Source organism: Pongo abelii, chromosome 1 (genome assembly GCF_028885655.2).
Source record: "Pongo abelii isolate AG06213 chromosome 1, NHGRI_mPonAbe1-v2.0_pri, whole genome shotgun sequence".
NCBI lineage: Eukaryota > Metazoa > Chordata > Mammalia > Primates > Hominidae > Pongo > Pongo abelii.
Genome location: NC_071985.2, coordinates 97,600,078 through 97,625,085, shown reverse-complemented (window position 1 = coordinate 97,625,085; position 25,008 = coordinate 97,600,078). Strand labels below are relative to the sequence as shown.

Below are 25,008 nucleotides of genomic sequence, written 5' to 3'. Positions count from 1 at the left end.
CTGAAGTAGGAGAAGGGTAAAGGTGTGGTTGGTGAAGGAAAGCAGGTTTTCCCAGATTAGTAACCAGTCATGGGGAGGAAGATGAGGGTGGGGGAGTCATAAGTAAATTATACTGAATGTGTGTAGTTTAATGGAACTGGGAATAAGAGGGGGAAATGGATGGAAGGGTCTTGGACTCTGAGACAAGGGGTCTATAATCAGTCCATTTCATTATTTCTAGCTTCCACCTTCACCAAGGCAGACAAGGACTGCCCGCCTCAGCTCCTCTGTTCCCTCTCCCTTTCCCACCTATTCATGTGTGCAAAAGTGCCCTGTCCCACAGAACATGGGGAACAACCATCTCAATGACAAGGACAGCAGGTGGCAAGGCCTCAATAGGACTCAGATCTCCCCCCAGGGTTAACTCATGAAACCCTCCAGGAAGCCTGCTGCTCACCCATCCCTCAAGGCAAGCCCTGCACCTGGGTCTGAGGATGAGGGTGGCAGTGAAAATTAGGCCGGTGACATCATTTTCAGCCAGCCAGTGCCAAAAAATATCAGGTGGTGTTCATCAAAAAAGCTGAGCCAACCGGTGATGAGGATGGTAGTGTGAGTCATGTGTGACAGGTGAGGAATGAAAACAGAGCACCCGAGAGCTTCTATTTCCTTGAGGCAGGGCTCATTCATCTTATAAAAGCCAGCTGGCCATTGCCTTCACACCAAACCCAAGGGACCACACAGCCCATTCTGCTCCGTATACCAGGTAAGTCTCTGATCGCAACAAACTGGCAATTCTAGTTTACTCTTTCATTATTAGAAATTAGCTAAAGGCAAATATGTGTGAGAAGGTTAATCCAGGGTTTCAATGGGAGATAGAGAATAGTGGAATATCTTTATTTAAGTTAAATTACAGTCTGGATTTGAAAGGACCTTAGAGATGGTTAGGGCTCCCACCTCAGTAGATAGTCATTGAACTGGGAGTTCTGGAGAAGACTGTTCAAATGCCCATGGGAAGTTCATAGCAGAACTAGGGCTCAGGCCCAGAGCACTCTCAGTAACACTGCAATTTCCCCCTGACAAGATATTTATAGAAATTTTAATTTATTAGATGGATCTCTACTGAGCATTTATTCCATTTAAGGCAGTATGCTAGGCACTTTGGACAAATCAATGCCTAACGTACTTACTTAACAAACATAAAACCTAGCAGGAAGGTAATACATATATATAAATAAATAAAATGCAAAGTAGATAGTAATTGGCATGAGGGAGATGGACAGGGAAGGGCTGTGCACTTTTGGGAAACCTTGCTCAAGGAGACCCTCCTAGGGGTGTCAAGTGATGTGAGCTATGATGGAGGAGTATTTGGACAAGCAGAGATGGGAAGAAAAGCATTTGGAAGGGACTGTGTAAGCACAGACCAGAAGCAAAACCATAGGGGCTTAGATGAATATAAAGCCATCCTATAAGTCACAGGCTTTCTACATGGTACTAGGAGAGGATAGACTGCAGTGGTCTGATGCCACTTTCCAAAAGACCTAATATGCAGGCCTCATGTCCCTCAGAAGCCAGCTTTCGTAGGGCATTTTTCCAGAACAGATATAAGGTGCCTTGGGTAGGAAGGGAGCCAAGAAGGGAACTCCAATAAAATGGAGCAGAAGAAATTGCCTTTTAGCTCCTCCTCTTAAAAGGGCCTGAAAATTATCCAAGCTTATTTCATTTTTAAATCTAATGGGGGGGCTAGGGGAGATGAAAGGCTTTCTCTTCTAAAGGGTCCTGAAATAAAATCTGTTTGGCATTGAAGTTGTATCCATCTTTCTTTAATTGAATCACTGTGTCAGCTTTCTGTCTCTAGAAAAAAACACCTTTGAAGCATGAATTCTCAGCAGCAGAAGCAGCCCTGCACCCCACCCCCTCAGCCTCAGCAGCAGCAAGTGAAACAACCTTGCCAGCCTCCACCCCAGGAAATATGCATCCCCAAAACCAAGGAGCCCTGCCACCCCAAGGTGCCTGAGCCCTGCCACCCCAAAGTGCCTGAACCCTGCCAGCCCAAGGTTCCAGAGCCCTGCCAGCCCAAGGTGCCTGAGCCCTGCCCTTCAACGGTCACTCCAGCACCAGCCCAGCAGAAGACCAAGCAGAAGTAATGTGGTCCACAGCCATGCCCTTGAGGAGCTGGCCACTGGATACTGAACACCCTAATCCCTTCTGCTTATGAATCCCATTTGCCTATTGACCCTGCAGTTAGCATGCTGTCACTGTGAATCATAATCGCTCCTTTGCATCTCTAAAAAGATGTCCCTTACCCTCACTCTGGAGGGCTCCTGAGCCTCTGCGTAAGGCTGAACGTCTCACTAACTGAGCTAGTCTTCTTGTTGCTCAGGGTGTATTTGAGGATGGATTTGGGGAGGGATCAAGTGAACCATCCCTGGTCTTCCCTCAATAAATAACTTTTAACTCCACATCTGGCTGTGTATCACTGGTTGATTCAACCTCTGTTGCTTTCTCAGCGTGAAGCAGGAACTAACACTGTGAAGGCTGGTTGTGAGGTCTGTAGTCAGAAGGTGCCCAATCCTGACACTGAGAATGTGTGTGAATGTGTATGGCTGCTGTACACACAGGACACTCCTGGGCTGGCAATGGGAGTGTGTTCAGGGCCACCCACCCAATCTGTTACTTTGGGTAGGCAGAGCTAGAGCAAGGCTTTTTTCTTTCACCTTAATGTTTATATCTTAATGACTTGCAGTGAGTCACACGTGAGTGTAGATGGTGCCTGCTTCAAGCCATCATCATCTTTGTTTAGTTGATTCCTTTTTAAAAATTATTCCAAAGAAACAGTTCTTGTGCATAGTCTAGCCTAGTGATCTGTTCTGCACTCATCTTCCTTTTCTGATGCCCCCAACACATGGAGCGAAGCACTTGAACACTCACACCATACCCACAAACACATATTCACTCCCACACTCTCACACAAGGCTATACTCACATGCACAGACATTCAAACACACACAGACACACATACGTAGATCTCCAAAATCCCAACACTCACACACACACACTCCTTCACGCATTTGGATCTCCCAAACCACCCAACACTGACATACACACACACATGCACTTTCTCTCTCTCTCTCTCTCTCTCTCTCTCTGTCTCTCTCTTCCTCTCTCTAACTTAATCACCTTAGTCCTATGTTTTTTCATCAAGTGCCTGCTGTGAAGATACCTGATGCTGCAGCAGGAAGAAGGAGAGCTGAATCCACACCACCTGCCCTAGAAGAACCCTAAGAGAGGTAATCTTCAGTCTCCTTCCCATACAAACATAAGCTCTCAAAAAAGTACACACATGCTCCTCTCTCCACACACACATGCATGAGCACGCACACACTGTATTTCTGTAAGTAAGACATAAAAGTTGCATATTTTATCCAACTGCAGAATAGACACATTTGTCTCATCAGCACATAAAATATTACAGACCATATGTTACACCACAAACAAATCTCAACAAATTTTAAAAATCAGAACCATATCAAGGATATTTTCTTACAACAATAAAATAAAACTAGAAATCGATAAATAATAAGAAAAACTTTAGAATCTTTGCAAACATATGGAAATTAAACAATATGCTCCTGAATGATCAATGGGTCAATGAAGAAATGAAAAAAATTAAAATTTAAAAATTAAAATTTTTTTGAAACAAATAAAAATAGAAATACAAGATACTAAAACCTGTAGAACATAGCAAAAGCAATACTAAGAGGAAAGGGGTTTTTTTTTTTTTAGCAATAAATGCCTACATCAAAAAAGAAAAAAAAAGCTTTAAATGAAGAACTTAATAGGCATCCCAAAGAACTAGTAAGCAAGAACAAACCAAACCCCCCAAAAAAATAAAGATAGAGCAGAAATAAATAAAATAAAAACAAAAAAGCTTTACAAAAGATTAATGAAACAAAAAGTGGATTTTTTTGAGAGAAGACTCAAATAAATAAAATCAAAATTGATAAAAGAGACATTACAACTGATATCACAGAAATACAAAGCATCATAAGAGACTATTATAAACAGCAATACACAAACAAATGGAAAACCTAGAGGAAATGAATAAATTCCTGGGCACATACAACATACAAAGATTGAACCAAGATCAAACAGAAACCCTGAATAGACCAATAACGAGTAATGAGATTGAAGTAGTTCTAAAAAGTTTCCCAACTAAGAAAAGCCCAGTGCTAGATGGAATTACTGATGAATTCTACCAAATACTTAAAGAAGAACTAATACTAATTCTTCTCAAACTATTTCAGAAAATTGAAGAGAGAATTCTTCTAAAATCATTCTGTAAGGCTAGCATTATACTAATATGAAAATAAGACTACAACAAGAAAAAAAGAGAAAACTGCAGGCCAAAATCCCTAATGAACATAGATGCAAAAGTCCTTAAAAATGCTAGCAAACCAAATTCAGCAGCACACTAAAAAGATCATCTACTATGATCAAGTGAGATTCATTCCAGGGATGCAAGGATGGTTCAACATACGCAAAGCAATAGATGTAATGCATCACATTAACAGAAAGAAAGGCAAAAAACTTATGATCATTTCAATAGACACAGAAAAAAACATTTCACAAATTTCAGCATATTTTAATAGTGAAAATTCTCAATAAATTAGGTATAGAAAGTACATACCTCAATGCAATAAAGGCCATATGTGACAAACCCACAGCTAACATCATACAGAATGAGGAAAAGCTGAAAGCTTTTTCTCTAAGATCTGGAACAAGACAAGGATGCCCACCCTCACCACTTCTACTCAACATAATAGTGGAAGTCCTGGCTAGAGCACTGAGGTAAGAGAAAGAAATAAAAGCCATCCAAAATGGAAAGAAGTCAGGTTATCTCTGTTTGCAGATGACATGACCATACATAGTGAAAAACCTAAAGATTCCACCAAAATACTCTATGAACTGATAAATGAACAGTAAAGTCACAGGATACAAAATAAACATGCAAAAATAAGTAGCATTTCTATACATCAATACTGAGCTACCTGGAAAAGAAATCAAGGAAACAATCCCATTTAAAATAGCCATAACAATGCCTAGGAATAAATTTAACAAAGGAAGTGAAAGGTCTATAAAATGAAAATTGTATTGCTCTGATGAAAGAAATGAGAGGAGGGTACAGTAAAATGGAAAGATATCTTATGTTCATGGACTAGAAGAATTAATATTGTTACAATGACCATACCACCCAGAGCAATCGATAGATTCAATAAAATCCTTCTCAAAAGTCCGTGATATTTTCAAAGAAATAGAAAAAACAATCCTTAAATTCACATGGAATCACAGAAGACCCAAAATTGTCAAAGCAATATTGAACAAAAAGAACAAAACTTGAAACATCATACTACCTTACTTCAAAATATGCTACAAAGCTATAGCAACAAAAAAAGGCATGGTATTGGCAGAAAAAAACAAACACAAAAACCAATGTAACAGATAAAGCACTCATAAATAAATCCACATATTCACATCCAACTGGCTTTCAAAAATGGCCCCAAGAACATAAACTGGGGAAAAGACAACTCTTCAATAAATAGTCTGGGAAAACTCGGTATCCATACACAAAGGAATGAAAATAGGTTCCTGTCTTTCACCATATACAAAAATCAACTCAAGATGGATTAAAAACTTAAATGTAATATGAAACTACAAGAAGAAAACATTGGGGAAATGCTACAGGACATTGGTGTGGACAAAGATTTTTGGAGAAGAACTCAAAAGCATACGCAACAAAAGCAAAAATAGGCAAATGGAATTACATCAAGCTAAAAAGCTTTTGAGCAGCAAAGAAAGCAATCAACAAAATGAAGATTCAGCCTACAGAATGGGAGGAAATATTTGCAGACTATCCACCCAACAAGAGATTAATAACCAGAATACATAAGAAGCTCAAACTATTTGATAGCAAAAAAAATTGATCTGAGCAAAAGACATGAGCAGACATTTCACAAAGGAAGACATACAAATGGCCCAAAAGGTGTATTTAAAAATGCTCAGTATCACTAATCATCAGGAAAATGCAAATCAAAACCACAATGAGATATTATTTCAAACCAGTTAGAATGGCTATTATCAAAAAGACAAAAAAAAATGCTTCTGATGATGAAAATAAAGAGGAGCACTTGTACACTGTTGGTGGAATGTAAATTAGTATAGCCACTATGGAAAACAGTGTGGCAGGTCCTCAAAACACTAAAAATAAAACTATCAGACCCACTTCTTGGTATATATCCAAAAGAAAGGAAAACAGTATATTGAAGAGGTCTCTGCACTCCCTTGTTTATAGCAACACTACCCACAATAGCCAAGATATGGAATCAACCTGTGTCCATCAACAGATGAATGTATAAGGAAAATATTGCATATATACACAATGGAACATTATTCAACCACAAAAAATTACTTAAATCCTATCATTTGAAACAAAATAGTTGAGCCTGGAGGACATTACCTTTAGTGAATAAGCCAGGCACAGAAAGATGTATTTCACATGTTCTCACTCATAGGTGGAAGCTAAATAAGTTTATCTCATAGAAATAGAGTTTAGAATAGTGGTAACTAGAGGCTGGGAAGGGTAGGGGAGAGGGAGGATAGGGAGATGTTGGCTAATAGATTCAAAAATATAGCTAAATTGATGGAATAAGTTTGAATGTTCTATAGCACTGTAGGGTAAATATAGTTAACAATTATTTATTCTATATTTTCAAATAGCTAGAAGAGAGGATTTTGAATGTTCTCCACACAAAGAAATGATGTTTGAGGTGATGCATGTGCTAATTATTCTGATTTTATCATTATATATTGCATACATGTATCACAATATCACACTGTATCTAAAAAATATGTACATTTATATCAATTAAAAATAATTCTTTAAAAGGCAAACTATCTCTACTCCTATCTCCAATGCAACATGCCATAGTGAAACAGGGCTGAAAAGCTTCAATAAAAACTTCCATGTGAAAGATGAAGAATGGGAATCACGATCTGCGGTGAATGTGAAATCCTACCTAACAAGAATATCAAGCCCCTCCTCCCCTTGAGTCTGTTGTCTGGAAGGCACTCCCTGGTCTACTGTTCTCTGTGCCATATCAGTATCTTCTGTGCTCATTAATATCGATGGCCATGCTTGTAAATGCTTAGATATCTTAAGAGAACCCTTGGGCAGAATTTACTTTACAGAATTTGCAAAAATTTGAAAGTTTTTACCGAGTTTTTCCTGACCTTCTCTACTCTTGCATGTTGGGTAGGGGCTGTGGGTGAAGATAATTGGTCTTTTAATATCATAATTTTCTGGAACAGGAAGAGTTACATAGGACCTGATTGAGAAGATTGTATATCTTGAACAGGTGAAAATGAAGCTCTTTTGTGGGTGCTATAAAGCATATTAGCGAGTACTGTTTCCCAAACTTTAGCATCTGTAGTTGTGCATTGTCGCAATGCACATATGCCTCATAATTAGTTTGTATTTTGGTTTATCAAAACTGATAAGAACTGATGAAAAAATTAGACTGGCCTTAGGTTAAAAATTACCATGAAATAAGAGCATCAATATGCAAGTTGTAAATTATTTTAATATAGATTAAAATATGTATCATAACAGCAATTAAACATGTTATTATTTATCAAATAAGAATAGTCTTAGTTGTTTATAGCAACACTACCCACAGTAGCCAAGATATGGAATCAAATAAAGACTCAGACTACTCTTAGTTGATAAATAATAACATGTTAATTGCTACAGTCTACATAAGAACTGATGTCTGCTAATGGAAAATATTCTGGACAAATACTATTCCTATTCTCAAAAGACATTTATATATGACTTTAACCCTTATGTGGTAACTCTTCCTCTGTAGGGCAGAAGCTCTCAAAAATAGAAATATCTGAAGATTGCAGGAACATTTGGGCACTTGAAGAGACATTCTGTAGTGTACTTTACTTTGAGCTAATTGCTTCTGCAGACTACGGAGCTCAAAGTAGAATCCATAGGAGAGATATCATTGAATATTCCCTGTGCCAGGCAGATACTGCAGAACCCTCAGCCTCTAGAGTAAAACCCCAGAATTCTTCCCTATCCCTTTCACTCCTTCACTCATTCCTGTCTCTCCACTCCGGCCTCTGTACACGCTGGGCATGCTTCTGACTTCAGGTTGTTTTATTAGAAATTCTCTTTGCCTAAATATTTATTTTTCCAGACATCCATATGTCTCAACTCCCTCACCTCCTTCTTTCTCTGCCAAAATGTCAGCTTCTCAATGAGGCCTAACCTGGCAGTACATTCAAGTCATAACAACCCAGTCCACCCATTCTCATTCTCACAATTCCTCACACTACTTTGTTTTCCATAGCAGTAATATATATTTTTTGCTTTATAATTCTATGTATTATTTATTGCCGTTCAACCTCCAATCATTGCCACTAACATGTAAGCTCCAGGAGGAAAGGGAATGTCATTTTTCTTCACTCATGTGTTCCAATTAGTGGGACACTGTGGGTGTACAGAAAATTTTATGAATTAACACATTAAAGAGAGAGCTTCATTGACCTAAAATTAAAGAATTCTCTAAGTGTCCAGTTGCTACAATCATTCAAACTGCCAGGTGAAGTGGGACCTCCAATCCTGAGCCTTTGCCCCAGCGTAGCAACACGACTGCCTGATCCTTTTAGGAATTCCAGAGGGGTTTTTTGTCGGGTGGGAAATCACAGCCCAGCCTAGTATAGGCTATTCCACTTCTTTATGACTGGGGCTGCCTGACTGTATAACTGGATGTTCTTCATAGCTACCACTCTTAAAATCAGATTCCAGATCTGTATTAGAGAAACAAGTAAGTCAGAACTCTTGGTATTCATGTCTTTTTAAATTTTATTTTTATTATTTTTGTTTGTTTGTTTGCTTTTTGAGACCAAGTTTTGCTCTGTCATCCAGACTGGAGTGCAGTGGCACAATCTCTGCTCACTGCAACCTCCAACTCCAGGGCTCCCACCTCAGCCTGCCACGTAGCTGAGATTACAAGCATGTGCCACCACACAAAATATAAAAATAAAAAAAAATTTATATTTTTAGTAAAGATGCAGTTTCACCATGTTGCCCAGGCTGGTCTTGAACTCCTGGCCTCAAATGATTCACCCGCCTTGGCCACTGAAGTGCTGGGATTATAGGTGTGAGCCACCACACCCAGCCCATGTCTTTCTTTTTTCTCAAGAAAATATACAAAAAATGTCAGAATATGAGATAAGAAAGTTCTCCTGTGGCAGCATCTCGATCATTTTCTAGACCACTTCAGTTCCATGGTACATAATGATGATAATTCTTCTGAACACAATTCAGAATTTGAACCAACATTTATTGTTTCAGGAAAGCAGAATTTCCTTTGAATGATGGATAAGAATGGTGAAAAAAATGAAAATCGTGAAAAAAAGAAAAAAATGCCAAAGTCAGAAGCCATTTATTATCATAATTATAGATTTAGATGATTAGAGACTATTCTCTTAGATTAGAGAATTTCCCAGCATTATACGAGCATTGATTTATCTTACCTCTACTAACGCCTTCACCTATTTCCTTTAGACTCACCTGAATTTGAGTAAAAGCAAGGGCAGCGCAGCCTTTTCCACTGCCACCTGTAATTCTACCTACATGGTCCCCTCCAATGCTTAGAGACATGGACCCGAAGTGCCCAGCACCTTACACACCTCCACAGAGCTCACCTTGCCACTGTCAGGACTTGTTCATTCAGCATCCACCTATGGAGGGCCCAACTCTGAAAAGCCCACCTCCCCAAACTGTCCGCCGCACAGTGTTCACCCAGCAGTACCCACTACCCACCGCCACAGTGCCAGCCAGTGGGAAGACGCTTCTGTCTGCCTAGCAGCCCTCCAAAACACAAGAAAAGCCTCAAAAGCTTGCAGGACCAAAACACAACATACAGAAATGGTGCTTTCCTTTGGGGGAGTTCCAAATGAACACATTTTCTTCAAAGCCTGTTATGGTTTGAGGTGACATCATCCTTAGGTTACGATAGTTGGATTTTTATATCTTCCTCTGCATCCTATCTGTTGTATTATGTTATTTTGGCTGAAGTATACAAAGAAAATCTGGTCTCATAGAGATGTAAAATCTGGTCTCATAAAGTTTGATCTGGTCTCATAAAGTTTGCAAAATGGATTAATAACTTTTTACATAATTATGGATATTCTTTGACACCATGCCAAATTCAGCAAGTAGTACATACTTTCTTAAAGATTAGTTGCAACATGGAATCTCAAACCACATTAACTAATTGTTCATAGTCTGTTACATTAAAATCCATTTGTCAGCAAATAAAAAATAGAATATAAAAAATAAAATAATCTCTACAGAAAATGTGATTTTCTATGTAGACAATGCCAAGAGATTTTCTAACATCTTAGAACTAAGAAGTGAGTTCAGCATGTCACAGTATACAAGATTAACACAAAAAAAAATCAATTGCATTTCTACATGCATACGATGAAGTAAAAACTCAAAAAAATGCCTATTTAAAATTTCTCTATAGAAAGTTAAACACTATACATTTTAAAATATGTACAAGAGTTATATGGTGAATATAAACTAAATGGGTAAAAGAAAGTGAAGAACACCTAATTGGAGAGACACACTGTGCTTATCTGTTAGATGATTCAACATGGTAAAGATGTCAATGCTTTTAAAATTGATCTATAGCTTTAATACAATTCTTATGAAAAATTAAAATGGCCTAGAATAGCCAAAACATTAAAAGCAAGAATAGAATAGATTCATTCTTTCCAATATTAAGGATTACTCTATACCTCCATTAATCAAGGTGGCACAGCACTAGGGAAAGGACAGACACACAGATCAATGGAGCAGAAAATATACACTCTGAAATTCACACAAATATTCAAATTATTTTTTTAATACAAGGTTAAAGCAATACAATGAAGGAGAGGCCACTTTTTCAATAAATAAATGGTGTTAGAACAATTGGACTGCCATAGGTAAAATATTTAACTTCAATCTAAACATTACTCCTTACACAAAAATTAACTCAAAATGGACAATGGGCTTAATTAAAAACATAAAACTATATTTTTTACAAATAGGAAAAATCTTTGAAACTTAGGACTAAGTAAAGAGTTTTTAGACTTGGCACCAAAAGCATAATTCCAAAAAGAAAAAAAAAATGATAAGTTGGAATCCATCAAAATTAAATAACTTTTGCTTTGTAAAAGACCCTGTTAAGACAATAGAAAGACAAATTATAGACAGGTAGAAAATATTTCCAGATCACATATTCAACAAAGGACTTATATACAGAATACATAAAATGCCCTCAAAACTTAACAATAAAAAATCCCATTAGAAAATGTATGAATGTCATGAGCAGACATTTCATGGAAGACATACAGATGCCATATAAACACACAGAAAGACATTCAACATCCTCAGCCATTAAAAATCATACATTACAACCACATAATTATGGTGAGGACATGAAAAACTGAATCTTTCAGACATTGCTTGTGGGATGTAAAATAGTGCAACCTCTCTGGAAAATAATTTTGCAGTTTCTTTTAAAATTATGGTGGACTTAGTATAGGACCCATTAATTATACTCTTGGGCAATATCTCAAAGAAATAAAATTTATTTATTTCCAGATACAAGATTGCACAACAATGTCTAAAGCAGCTTTATTAGAAATAACCCAAAACCAGGCCAGGCATAATGGTTCATGCCTATAAATCCAGCAATTTAGGAGGCCTAGGTGGGAGGATCATTTGAGCCCAGGAGTTTGAGACCAGCCTGGGCAACATAATGAGACCTCATCTCTATGAAAAATAAAAAAATTAGCTGGGCTTAGTGGTACACACATGTGGTCCCAGCTACTCAGGAGTCTGTGACAAGAATGGTGTCTCCAGCCTGGGTGACAGAGTGAGACCCTGTCAAAAAGAAAAGAAAAAGAAAGAAATAATTGGAAATTGGAACTTTGCCAAACGTTCTTCAAAGAAGAAATGGTTAAACAAACTGTGGTACATCCATACCATGGAATACTATTTAGCAACAAAAAAAGAACAAACTATTGATAGAAATGATTGCCTGAATAAACCTTAAGAAAATTATACTGAGTGGAGAAAAACACCAATTTCAAAAAGATACAAACTGCAAGATTCCATGTATGTAATATTCATGAAATAACATAATTATAGAAATGACAAACAGATTATTAGTTACTAGTGGTTCGAGACACAGGGGGAGAAGGGAGCATGTGGCTGTAAAAGGGTAAATGAGGGAGTCTAGAGGTGAGATAAGGTCTTGTCTCTTGAAGGTGGTGGTTACACAAAGCTATATATGTGATAAAATTTCACAGCACACACACACACACACAAATGAGTGCACATATAACTGGTGAAATCTGAGTTAGCTCAATGGATTGTACCAATACTAATTTTCTGTGTTGGATGTTGTTCTACACTTATGCAAGACGTTAACATTGGCGTAGGCTGGGTGAAGGTGTACGTTTCTTGTATGTTCTTGTGAATCTACAATTACTTCAAAATTAAAAGTAAATACTTATAGCAACAGATTGAATGCCGAAACTAACATGAGAATCTAGCAAAATATTGATGAGATCTGCAAAAATGGAAAACAATTGAATAAATTGATTACAAAGTATTAGAGGAAGTATTACATGTGGAAATGATATAAAATTTCAAAATAAAATTTTTACAGTTTTTTTTAAATTAATTGCTCATATTGCACTCTTACCTATCATCTGTACCTAATTTGGTAGCATCACAAATTGGTCATTTTGAAAATATTGGTTCACTGAGTTATATAGATCTTACAAATGTTGACACATTTCTTTATACAATAGAAAAAGATTGCATTCATTAATCCACCACCAATCTCATGAGAAAATTAATTCCGTATTGGGAAGCTGTGAAACTGGTAATGAACTAATTGATACATTGCAATGAACTAATTGAGTTTTTCAATATTATAACTTTTGTTTAAAAGTTCACATTTTCTCACTGGCAATAAATATTGTACCAGTTTTCTACTGTTGTATAATGAATTACCACAAATTTAGCATCTTAACACATATTTCATAGTTTCCATGGTCAGGGGCTCAGGTTTCACAACAAGGCTGCAATAAAGGTGTCAGCCTGGCTGCATTCTCATCTGGAGACTTCACTGGGGAAGAATCCACTTCCAAGCTCATTCAAGCTGTCGGCTGAATTCATTCTCTTGCAGCTCAATGACCAAGGGCTCCAACTTTTTGCAGGCTTCCCACTAAAGTCCTCCCTCAGGTTTCAAATGCACCTGTGGTGCCTAGAGGCAGCCCACAATGAAGCAAACATCCCCCCTCTACGGGCCCTTATATCATCAAGCCTGCAAGGAGAGTCCCTTCCTCTAGCCCGCCTGCTGTCAGTCTTGCCTAGGTCACATAATCATGGAGCGATACCCTGTCACGTTTGTTACAGCCTGTTGATTAGAAGGAGGCCAACCTCAGTGGCTCATGCCTATAATCCTAGTGCTTTGGGAGCCTGAGGCTAGAGGATAGTCTGAGCCCAGAAGTTTGAGGCTGCAGTGAGCTGTGTTTGTGCCATGGCACTCTAGCCTGGGTCACACAGCAAGACCCTGTCTGGAAAAATAAAAATAAAAACAAGACAGCAGGTCACACACAGGATTATATAAAGGCATAAATGCCAGGAAGGAGGCCACTGGGGCTCCCTTAGGGTCTTACTGCCACAAATACTGTCTGTTGTTTTCCTTGAAGTGAAAGACTCATTCAGTTCTTTTTCAAGGAAATGTCTGCCAAATACCCAAGTCTGAGAAAACAGTTTGCCTGGCATTTGTTCTTTCAAGTAAAATTTTGTTTTATAAAAAACAGCTAGTTCAGATCAAAATTCAGTCTCACAAATACTTTTTCTAGAGACAGCCATTTACTTTGAAATGCAGCAAAATAACTTTACGTGTGTTTCCCATTTGATAACAAATAATTTCTAAAGGGTGAAGATTTTTTTAATGACTCTTATTCAAACAGGAAGATTGAACAGGGCAAGTGATCTGCACAGTGAGGGTCTCTATGGTTCTCAGATTCAATATTTTTTTGAAGCTGCCGTGCCTATTTGAGGATATGGGCTTTTTTGTAAATATCAGATTTCTGTATTCAAAAATGATAGACAAATAACCGGTTCTTAATATCTGTGAGGACAGGGCATGCAAGTAGATAAGATGAACTTTTTTCTCTTTGTAATTTGGTCTTATTTCTCAAATCCTCAGTAGTCATTTTAGTCCTCCTTCCGACTAATCCTTCTCTAGAGTAATACACCCTGGCAGGATACTTTATTGAGACAGTAATTGTATAGTTTCTAGGTGTTCCCCATCTCAAGATTTTGTATGTTACCTTGCCTCAGGGTCCAGTGTGGCTGGGCCAACAATGTGAATTGCCTTCATTCTACAAATCTAGGCACACTGATACTGTTATGCTAGATCAGTGTTTCTCAAAGTGTGGTCTGCAGGCTTTCAGGGATCCTTAAGATCCTATCAGGGAGGCTGTGATGTCAAGACTGATAACAAGATAACAATAAGACCGTCTGTCTTTTTACTTAGCTCATATAACACACATGGCGCCATAAAAATGGGGGAAAGGAGTCAAATATCTGGCACTTTAGCAAGAACCAAAGTGGTAACATGAAACTGTACTAGTAAACAATGCAGGGCGTTATTTTATCTACATCTGATTTACAAGTCCTATGGAGCAAGCAGTGCAGGAAGCATTCAAGTTATTGGTACAGGCCAGGCGCGGTGGCTCACACCTGTAATCCCAGCAGTTTGGGAGCCTGAGGCAGGTAGATCAGTTGAGGTCAGGAGTTCAAGATCAGCCTGGCAAACATGGCAAAACCCCATCTCTACTAAAAATACAAAAATTAGCTGGGCATGGTGGCAGACGCATGTAATCCCAGCTACTTGAGAGGCTGAGGCACAAGAATCACTAGAACCCAGAAGGCAGAGGCTGCAGTGAACCAAGATCATGCCACTGTACTCCAGTGAGACTCTGCCTCAAAAAAAAAAAGTTATTTGTATAATCCACTTTGTTATCAGATGCTGTTCAATTTCCACTGACATCTGAAACATGGGATCCTGGTGGACACATCACCTTGTGACAGCTGTGCATCCACCATTGCGGGGCAGCCATGCGCTGGTGATCAGAATCCTGCTGGGTGGTGGGAGCCGTTTTCACTAAGAAGAGTAGGAAGATTCTGATGGTAACAGAGATAGTGATATTAGACTGCAGAGCATGCTTCGGAGACAGAGAACCAAGGCCTAGCTCCCTGAGCCAGCCTCATGCCTGGGGCATCTGCACATAACCCAGACCTAAAGTTGCCAGTGCACTTACCTCCTTTAAATCATGATGTTAACGTGCACTTTTACCAGGCCAGCTCCAGGGTTTTAAACTCCACAAAAATAAATCAGGATCAGAAAATCTTGTTCACAGGAATATACATAAATATCTGATAACAGGATCTATACCAGAGTTCCAATTGCTCAGAGTGGCCACACTGTTCTTCCACAATCCAGATCCCAAATATCTATTAATACATTTACACTTAAATATTTACATATGACTAGTGCCTACTTTATTGGACAGCTCAGTTCCACGGTCTCCAAAGACAGGCCTTACGTCAGTTCCCAATTTCTTATATTTACCCACCAGATGATTCCTCTGACCTTGGCCTAGGCACTGATTTCCATCACTGGGCAATGTTTTTCTCTTTCTGTATCTTAAATGGGGCATGTATTTCATTATATACCCTAGCTTGGGTTCCCCCAAAACTGAGCCTAAGACAATATCTTATGTGGAGCTAGTTTCTTTGAGAATGTAATCATAGAAAAGAGGAATATGAAATAAACAGGGGTGAAGCAAGGCAAAAGGAAAAATCAATATATACAAAGAATATGTTACTAAGTAGGCAACCAGTAAGGGTAACTGGAACTTGATCCCCAGGATCTCAGCTGACAGAGAACTATGTCACAGAAGGGTTTCCCCTAGAAATGAAAGAGGAAAGCATTATCTACCAGCTCATGTCCTCCATTGGTGGAGTGTGGCCACCGGATGCTAACACTGAACTTCAAGCTTGCATATCCACAAGTGCATTACAGATTCCTACAGACAGCTCATGCTGGGGCATCAGAGGCCCTCAGGTGAGGAAACAAAAGGCAGAACTCTAGGCAATGTGTGTGAGTGGTCCACACAGCCATGGTAGAAAACAAGAGCAAGATCCAGCAGATTTGGAGAGTGCCTAAGAGGCACCCAGTACCATCCACACACAAGTCCCAAGAAAGTCCCAGGACAGTGCAGTTGGATGACTCACAGCCTCCTGCCACCAGAGAAGGGAGCCAGTGGGAAAGACTAAGGTACCTGGGGAAGTGGGACTCGCCTTCAGAAGCCACTCAATGTACCCTCTCTGAAACTGAGGCCAGACTTATCAGCACACCCAACATTGCTCATGAAAAAATAAAGCTTCTCTGAAAGAGGCTTAACGTTCAGGCACTGAGTGTGTTTGACTAAACAGGAATAACAGGGTTGGGGTAAAACGAGAACTTCAATAAGCTGATGGCAGAGAAGGTTTGTTGGGGTGAATGAGGCAAGAGTTAGAGAAGGGCAGGAGAGAGCCCACCCAGGGAAGGGACACAGGAAATCAGAAAGGAATTTCCTCTAGAACCAAGGTACAGAATCGAGGAAGAATATGAGGGAGACCAGGATTCATAGAGGAGCTGCCTTCTTCTGGGGAGGAAAATCAGGTGGAGCAGCAGGGTCTGGCCGAAGCCCCCTGGGTGTGTGGCTCCTGAGAGGTGGATTTGCTGAGGAAAGAAACTTGGACCCAACCCTGAAAAAGAGCTGATGTGATGACAGAGCCCAGAGTTTAGGCATGGCAGCTGCCCTGGCCCCATCCCAGAGGGAGGTGGCTGGTCAAACAAATGCTAACAGAGAGGGAAGGACATGGGTGTGGAAGGGAGGGTAAGCCTCTTCTCCTTCATGAATTCTCAGCTCACACCTCTTCTCAGCTCACACCAGGAGGCCTGGCACAGGACAGTGAATCATGCCCAAGAAGCTGCCTTGTGGCTTCCTGACTTCCTCCCTCCCTCCCTCCCTATCTTTCCTCTTTTCTTTTCTCTTTTCTTTTCTTTTCTTTTCCTTTCCTTCCCCTTCCCCTCCCCTCTTTCTTTCTTTCTCTCTTTCTCTCTCCCTCTTTCTTTCTTTCTCACTTCCTTTCTTTCTCACTTCCTTTCTCCCTTCCATGAACCTACATCTCTATTCAGGAGAACAATGACTGTCCATTGACTTAACACCCATGATAACCAGGCACTGTGTGACGCTGAAGTAGAACAAGGGGCTTTCAGAACCTGGTGGAAGGAGCTGATGGTGGAGACACTGCCTGGGCATCAGGTTCAAGGGAGTAACACAGCTGTGGAGTATTGGGAAAGGAGGAGCTATTCACATGCCTGAGATGTAAGGATGTCTGGATTTCCCAAGGGCCACATCTAGTAAGAGAGTGTGTATTGAGGGCAGCTCTGAGTTAGTGACTTGAGGTTCATCCTGTAGTGATCAGAGGAAATGGCTGGTATATGAACCCAGGGAATCAGCACTCTCCTGTTCCTATGTCACCCCTGGAGAAGAAAGATGCCACAAGAGGCAGGGTCTTCAGGGCTGAGCCACAATGTCACACAGATCCAGTCAATCCTTCCTGTCCATCTCAATGGCATCTGCTATCCCTGATCAACACGGCACCTTAAGGCTCCCTTCACAGTGAAAGCAACTATTTCCAAAGCAGGCATTTTGCCTTCCATTGCCCCTCCCAGGTCCGAATCCACCAAGAGATTGAAAATCAGATGATTCACTTATTCCGCAACATCCCCATGGCCTCGCAGAACCAGAAATGCCTATTGTTATTTCCATGTCCACTTCAACCATGAAGAAGCCCAGTAGGACTAATCTGGCTAAAGATTAGGGCCCAGGCCAAGAGGCGTGGCTCTTTCTGGTCCTAGCAGCATGGAACTTCCTCCTAATTTAATCCATTGCCATTCAAGAAGACCATTGCCCACAGCAACCACACCAAAAAGGGTGGACAGTGAGTCAGGCCCAGGTGACATCACTGTCAGAGCTTAAGTGACAAAAAATGTTAAGCCAGAGATATTTATCACAAAAGCTGGAATGAAGGTAGAGCAGTCTTTTAAAAAATCCAATTTTCTTAAGGCAGGGCTCATTTTCTATATAAATACCAGCTAACAAGAGACTCTTCACCAGATCTCAGAGGCTGAAAAGCTTGACCTTCTCTGCACAGCAGGTGAGTCTCCCCATTGGGAACATCTTAATATTCTCCAATAGCTTCTTTATTTTGATTGAGATCTCTTTGCTATGCAATGAATATATTTATTTTAAATGCAATAACAACTTTTGTTTAAGGTGACCTTATACATATTTTGACTTTCCACTCAGATTACAGCTATGGAACTTGGGATCAGAAAAGGGGAGTGATTTCTGTAAAGGCTTGCTAAGTTAGCAAGACAATATACCCACTTCAATAACACTCTCCTGTCAATATGTATTGAAAATTTTTAATATAGAAGGCACTACATTGGCAATTTTGATGATCAAAAGATAAGTTTTTCTTTATTGCATGAATGTATAATCCATTAGAAAACATATACTTGACTAAAATTTGCAAACATACAGCGTGGGGAGTGATTAGTAGAGAGGGAAAGCAGGTACCATGCTGTGGCAAAATGAGGAAGGTGAGAGCATCAGGGAGGACAGCCATGAGAGGTAGGCATGTGTGGGGAGGCAGCGATGATGTGGAAAGCCTGCCAGAGAGCATGTGCAGCAGGCACAGTGTGAACGGAGGCTCCCAGGTGGATTGTGGGAGCCTTAGGGGGAAGTTTAGATAAGAGTTTTCCTGGGAGAACTATTGCACTCTATAAGGAGGACATGAGTGAGTAGATTCTAGACTGCTGACCTTAAAATCTTTCCAACTTATTGAAAAACTGAGGTGTCACATCAATCTTCAGCCAATGACACACAGCCAAGAGTGGTATTAAAAGTGATTTAATCAGGGCAGAGCAAGAAACATGCATTTCTTTTCACTCGATTCCTCAGATGAACCCTGAGCAGCTGAAGACCAGAAAAGCCACTAAGACTTTCTGCTTAATTCAGGGGCTTACAGGATTCTTCAAAGAGTGTGTAAGCGAAAGCTTCAGAGTATATATTTGCATATTTGTATGTGTTTTCATGTTGTACGTAGGTTTTTAAATGTACCAGGAAGAAAAGAAGCATAGAGAAAGGCTCCATTTACAGGATGTGGAAGAAATCAACTTTACCTTATTCCCTGGAAGATAAGTGGGGATCACCAAAGTATCCCATGATCTCAAATTCAGGGAAAAAGAAAGAAAAGAGAGCCCCTCAGTTCTGAAGGAGAATGAAATGACAGATATTTGTCATTAAACTGGGCTTCATTCCTATTTAATCAAAGCACTGAATTAGCTGTTTTGTCTCTAGGTCCAGCATCCTTTGAAGCATGAGTTCTTACCAGCAGAAGCAGACCTTTACCCCACCACCTCAGCTTCAACAGCAGCAGGTGAAACAACCCAGCCAGCCTCCACCTCAGGAAACATTTGTTCCCATAACCAAGGAGCCATGCCACTCAAAGGTTCCACAACCTGGAAACACAAAGATTCCAGAGCCAGGCTGCACCAAGTTCCCTGAGCCAGGCTGTACCAAGGTCCCTGAGCCAGGCTGTACCAAGGTCCCTGAGCCAGGCTGTACCAAGGTCCCTGAGCCAGGCAGCATCAAGGTCCCTGACCAAGGCTGCATCAAGTTTCCTGAGCCAGGCACCATCAAAGTCCCTGAGCAAGGATACACCAAAGTTCCTGCGCCAGGCTACACAAAGGTACCAGAGCCACATCCTTCAATGATCACTCCAGGCCCAGCTCAGCAGAAGACCAAGCAGAAGTAATTTGGTGCACAGACAAGCCCTGAGAAGCCGACCACCAGATGCTGGACACCCTCTTCCCATCTGCTTCTGTGTATAAATTGTCTGTAGACCTTGTAATCAGTACATTGTCACCCCAAGTCATAGTCTCTCTCTTATTTTTATCCTAAAAATATGTACTATGAAGCTTTTGTTCACACACACTCTGAAGAATCCTGTAAGCCCTGAATTAAGCAGAAAGTCTTCATGGCTTTTCTGGTCTTCAGCTGCTCAGGGTTCATCTGAAGATTCGAATGAAAAGAAATGCATGTTTCCTGCTCTGCCCTCATTAAATCGCTTTTAATTCCAGTCTTGGCTGTGTGTGTCATTGGCGGAAACTTCCTCCTTCCTTGTTTCCCCATTGTGAGTCAGGACCTATAGACAGAGAGGAGTTGATGTAGAAGTCATCTATCTAACTCCAGTACTGTTTGTTTCTATGGGTGTATGGGGGTACACTTGAGGTGTTCCTGGAATGGCAATGGGCATGGTGTGATGGTGAATAGAGATTGTCACTTTGGGCAGCCACAGGCTCTCCTCTTGCACTGGACTGAGTCATGCCTGACTCCAGGCCACCTGTTCCAAGATGCCTCTAATCCTCAGTATCCTGACAACAAATCTGTTTGTTCCAAGAAAACTTTACTCCTACATATTTTGACTTGATAGTCTATTTTTCTTCATTTGTTTTACCTTCTAGATACCCCACCACACACATACACACACACACACACACACACACACACACAGTCATTCACAGAGAAACATTCATTGTAAATAGCCACACACTCACATAATCACTCACACAAGCTCTACCCTCTCTAGCTCAGACAATGTTATTTTTTCTAAGTAACTCTAACGTGCAGAGAGCCTAAAGACAGACCAGCAAGAGAGAGAGAGAGGAGGATACACAGTGCCTCCTTTGTAGAATTTGCAGTCTTGTTTACGAGTTAGGATATTCATGCCCTTCTAATACAAATGAGTACACAACCATACATACACACACACACACACACACACTCCCAGTGGTGTTCCAAAATAACCCTCAGAAATCTATTAAGTGATTTTTAAAAGGCGATCAGTTTAAATAAGGATTGCAAGGAGAAGGAGTGCTTGATCCAATTTAGGTGAATTATTAGCAACAAATTTGTTAGAAAGCAGGTCATTAAGCTACAGAATGTCAGGCAGGAGTAAAAAGAGAGTTAAACAGTACATAATAGAGTTCCTGCATTTCAAGATCAAAAACTGATTTCCGGAAAGGCAGAGAAAAGTAATTAAGATCAATCAAAAATTATTTCTGAATCACACCTGGAGTCCAGTTCCCTAGGTTCCCAGCCAGCCCTCTACTCTTTCTCCTGAAGCCTAGTCTTGATTTCAGGAGTGACTGAGAAAGTTTGTGGTCTCTGTTGAGCTGGTCTGGAATACTAGGGAGCTGTTTCCAGAAGCAGTGAAGCCAACATAAAATTTCAGAAGGGTCATTGCAGTCACTTGGGGGTGAACCCTATTTTTCGAGAAGGTGGGTGGGCCATAATAGCAAACAGGTGTGAGGTAGGTGATAGGTAGCACCTGCACAGTATAGCATTGGCAAGAACTCAGAGACACCTGGAAACTGTAGACTGTAGAAATTTTCCAACAAGGTAATGAGTGGTTGCCAAACTGGCAGGAGAGAGTAAAGTCACTCAGGTCTGCTAGACATGTATGTGTTAAGATGGCATCATATTATTGCTGATTTCAATGATGGAAAAGTCTAGAGACAACTCCAGGACTAACTACAATTAAACAGGCTGATCCAGAATGGAGAAATGTGTTCTATAGTAGGCAGCTATTATGCACATAAAGTAGTTCAAACATTTTAAAGGGGAGTTTGGACGGGAAGTACAAAAAGACTTAAAGATCTGCCTGACCGTTGAGCCATGAATTCTATTCTAGAAATTCATTAAGAATTATTCATGCATGTACACAAAGATTTATACATCAAAATATTCATTTCAGCATTGTATCTAATAGTAAAAAGCTGGTAACAACCTAAATGCATACTAGTGAATAATGGCATCCATAATTGATAGAGTGTCCATGTATAAAATTACAAAGCAGCTATTAAAGGAAATATTACAGAAGAATTATTAATCATATTGAAAAATGATCAGGTTATATTTAAAAAGCAAGCCCCAAACAATATAAGCAAAAAAGAATCTTGTGAATAATACATGCATGAAAGTGGATTTATATAAAAAAAATCAGCAAAATATAACTGGTTATTTCTTCCTGTTCACATGATATTGTTCATTTGCTTTTTTGAATGGCTGTTTTTCTTACTACATAATATGTAAAGTTATTTCATTTTTAAAACAGTTTATCACGATATTAGAAATACAGAAGTCAGTGAAGATGCTGCTGAGCTAAGGAAAAATGTGTGTCCTGCTTATCCAGAACATTCCTCAGGCTCTACACAGATCCCACATGAACAGTAAAATGGTGGGGGCCTCCCTTCCATGTTGAAGTAGGGTCCATGGAGATAAATGCTTCAACATGCCTGGCAGAAGGCTGATGCCAAGGAACCCTAAACCTCTAGAGTAAATGGAGAGGACAAAACTACTCTCCTATCTTCTTACCCTTCCTCCCTTTAGTCATTGTTTCCTCTCTACAAAGGTTAGTTGTAATGCCTTACCGAAAAGTGCTTTGTAAGCACAGACTCCACAAAATCAACTTTAGATTCTTAAAAACTGTCTGGTCACAACTGGGTCTATGTCTCATTTTCAAATATGACATTTCAGTCAAAGCCTTGGTTATATAACCAAGATTTTCAGCTATATCCCGTTACAAGAAGGATAAATTCCTATTGGACATATGCAAATAATTATGTTGTCATGAAAATAAGAATCCTCAATGAGTGCCAAATTCTAGACGGATTAGGCAAGGAAAAAACGATAAATGTTCTATTTCTGTTTATAAAAGTATAATCTAATTATTGTTGCAAGTTATGCATACTATAAAAGAGAAAGAAGTGTCTTATAATTCATTCAGAAAATAGAACATAAAAGAATCAACAATGTTTCAAGTAAAAATCCATAAATATTATAATTGTGCTTCATCAGTTCATCTGGTACCTGTAACTAATTTTTGTTCTGGTTGATCTTGGGTTAGCAGTTTTATCAACCCATCACCTTCTCCAATATAGTTCTGGAAATCCTTACTCACTCTAGTGGAATGGTCTTAAAGTCATTTAAGCAATGCCATCAGAAGCCTGTACCCTAGTGTCTCTTATAGATTTTTTTCTATGTGTCCCTGCGACTTTTTCTTTTTATTTAAGCATTTTGGCTTGTAGCTTATTAAAAACATTTTCATACAGGAATCAGAGTAAAACAAAAACTATCTGTGCATGACAAGACTTAAAATGGCTATGGTTAAAGATATGATAATGTGCCCAGAATTTAGTCCTTCCGGTGGGTTCTTGGACTTGCTGACTTCAAGAATAAAGCCACGGACCCTCGCGGTGAGTGTTGCAGTTCTTAAAGATGGTGTGTCCGGAGTTTGTTCCTTCAGATGTTCAGATGTGTCCGGAGTTTCTTCCTTCTGGTGGGTTCGTGGTCTCACTGACTTCAGGAGTGAAGCTGCAGGCCTTTGAGGTGAGTGTTACAGCTCTTAAAGGTGGGGCGTCCAGAGTTGGTTGGTTGTTCTTCCCAGTGGGTCTGTGGTCTCGCTGACTTCAGGAATGAAGCCGCAGACCCTGGCAGTGTTACAGCTCATAAAGGTAGTACAGATCCTAAGAGTGAGCAGCAGCAACATTTATTGTGAAGAGGGAAAAGACAAGCCTTCACAGCAAAAGCCTCCACAGCATAGCAGGGGATACCACCTGGTTGCGCCCCTGGCTCGGGTGGCCAGCTTTTATTTCCTTATTTTTCCCCGCCCACATCCTGCTAATTGGTCCATTTTACAGAGCGCTGATTGGTCCATTTTACAGAGTGCTGATTGGTCCATCTTTGCAGAGTGCTGATTGGTGCATTTACAAACCTTTAGCTAGACACAGAGTGCTGACTGGTGCGTTTTTACAGAGTGCTGATTGGTGCGTTTACAAACCTTTGGCTAGACACAGAGCGCTGATTGGTGTGTTTCTACAGAGTGCTGATTGGTGCATTTACAATCCTCTAGCTAGACAGAAAAGTTCTCCAAGTACCCACTCTACCCAGGAAGTCCAGCTGGCTTCACCTGTCAATAAGAGTTTATTATTAAGTAATTGACAAGGAAATTTGGTTGTCTCTGTCATAGATATTTAAAACTACAACCAGATTTATGACTAAAATTATCCCAAGGCATATCCTGAGCAGTGGAGGTATTGACAAATTCCCATGAATGTCATACAATTTCTGAAATAGTCATATTAATAACATCTATCCATGCAAATATCACATAGAGAAGGTTAAGCATCTCTTCTCATTTGACAACACATATAATGCAATTAACTATCAAAAGCCATTACTTTGTTTAAAATTTCTCTTTTTACAAGGTGAAAGAAAAATCTATTTTAAGATTTTCCAGGGGCCCTCTGGGAAATATCAAGGTCAATTTGACATCAAGATTTCATTTCAGGTTTTATTTTGGGAAGGCAAAACTGCCAAAAATGTTAAAAGGTTTGAACACTTGACTAAATAAGATTATTAATCACTATGAAACCATACTTGCCTACCAGTTAACCAAAGTGACTGTAAAAAACTACAAAAGTAACTATAGGAAGGAATTTTATTGTAAAACACCTTAGTTTTTTTTTTCAAAGAGAGAAGACTTGGTTGTTTTAAATAGGCAGTACATGGCAAAGGTCAACATAAAGCATAGGACATCATTCTGATAAGACACAGAACCTTTGTTTCCCAGGCAGTTACATACAAGGAAAACTAAACAAAACATTTTATAGTCTCTTATTTTTTTTCTTTTTTTCC

General features: G+C 39.7%; 2 protein-coding genes across 4 annotated transcripts; both read left to right on the top strand.

The window, feature by feature from the left end:
* Positions 1-697: 697 nt before the first annotated feature.
* On the top strand, positions 698-2,438 carry LOC100458844 (cornifin-A). 2 transcript variants are annotated; one of them, XM_009244071.3, is made up of 2 exons: positions 698-742; positions 1,835-2,438. In XM_009244071.3, the coding sequence occupies exon 2, from the start codon at positions 1,854-1,856 to the stop codon at positions 2,121-2,123; it is 270 nt and encodes an 89-aa protein (XP_009242346.1). In that variant the 5' UTR covers positions 698-742; positions 1,835-1,853; the 3' UTR covers positions 2,124-2,438. The 2 variants fall into 2 exon arrangements, with proteins under 2 accessions (XP_009242346.1, XP_002810227.1); XM_002810181.4 differs by having other exon boundaries at positions 1,821-2,438.
* Positions 2,439-19,627: 17,189 nt separating this feature from the next.
* LOC100458477 (small proline-rich protein 3) lies at positions 19,628-20,065 on the top strand. Of its 2 annotated transcripts, XM_009244064.3 has the most exons (2): positions 19,628-19,823; positions 19,989-20,065. In XM_009244064.3, exons 1-2 carry the CDS (start codon positions 19,628-19,630, stop codon positions 20,063-20,065), a joined length of 273 nt encoding a protein of 90 aa, XP_009242339.1. The 2 variants fall into 2 exon arrangements, with proteins under 2 accessions (XP_009242339.1, XP_054414958.1); XM_054558983.1 differs by having other exon boundaries at positions 19,628-20,065.
* Positions 20,066-25,008: the final 4,943 nt, after the last annotated feature.

Bases quoted from the DNA above. Each gene is read 5' to 3' on its own strand.
- LOC100458844 (XM_009244071.3), top strand. From the start codon at position 1,854: ATGAATTCTCAGCAGCAGAAGCAGCCCTGCACCCCACCCCCTCAGCCT.
- LOC100458477 (XM_054558983.1), top strand. From the start codon at position 19,628: ATGAGTTCTTACCAGCAGAAGCAGACCTTTACCCCACCACCTCAGCTT.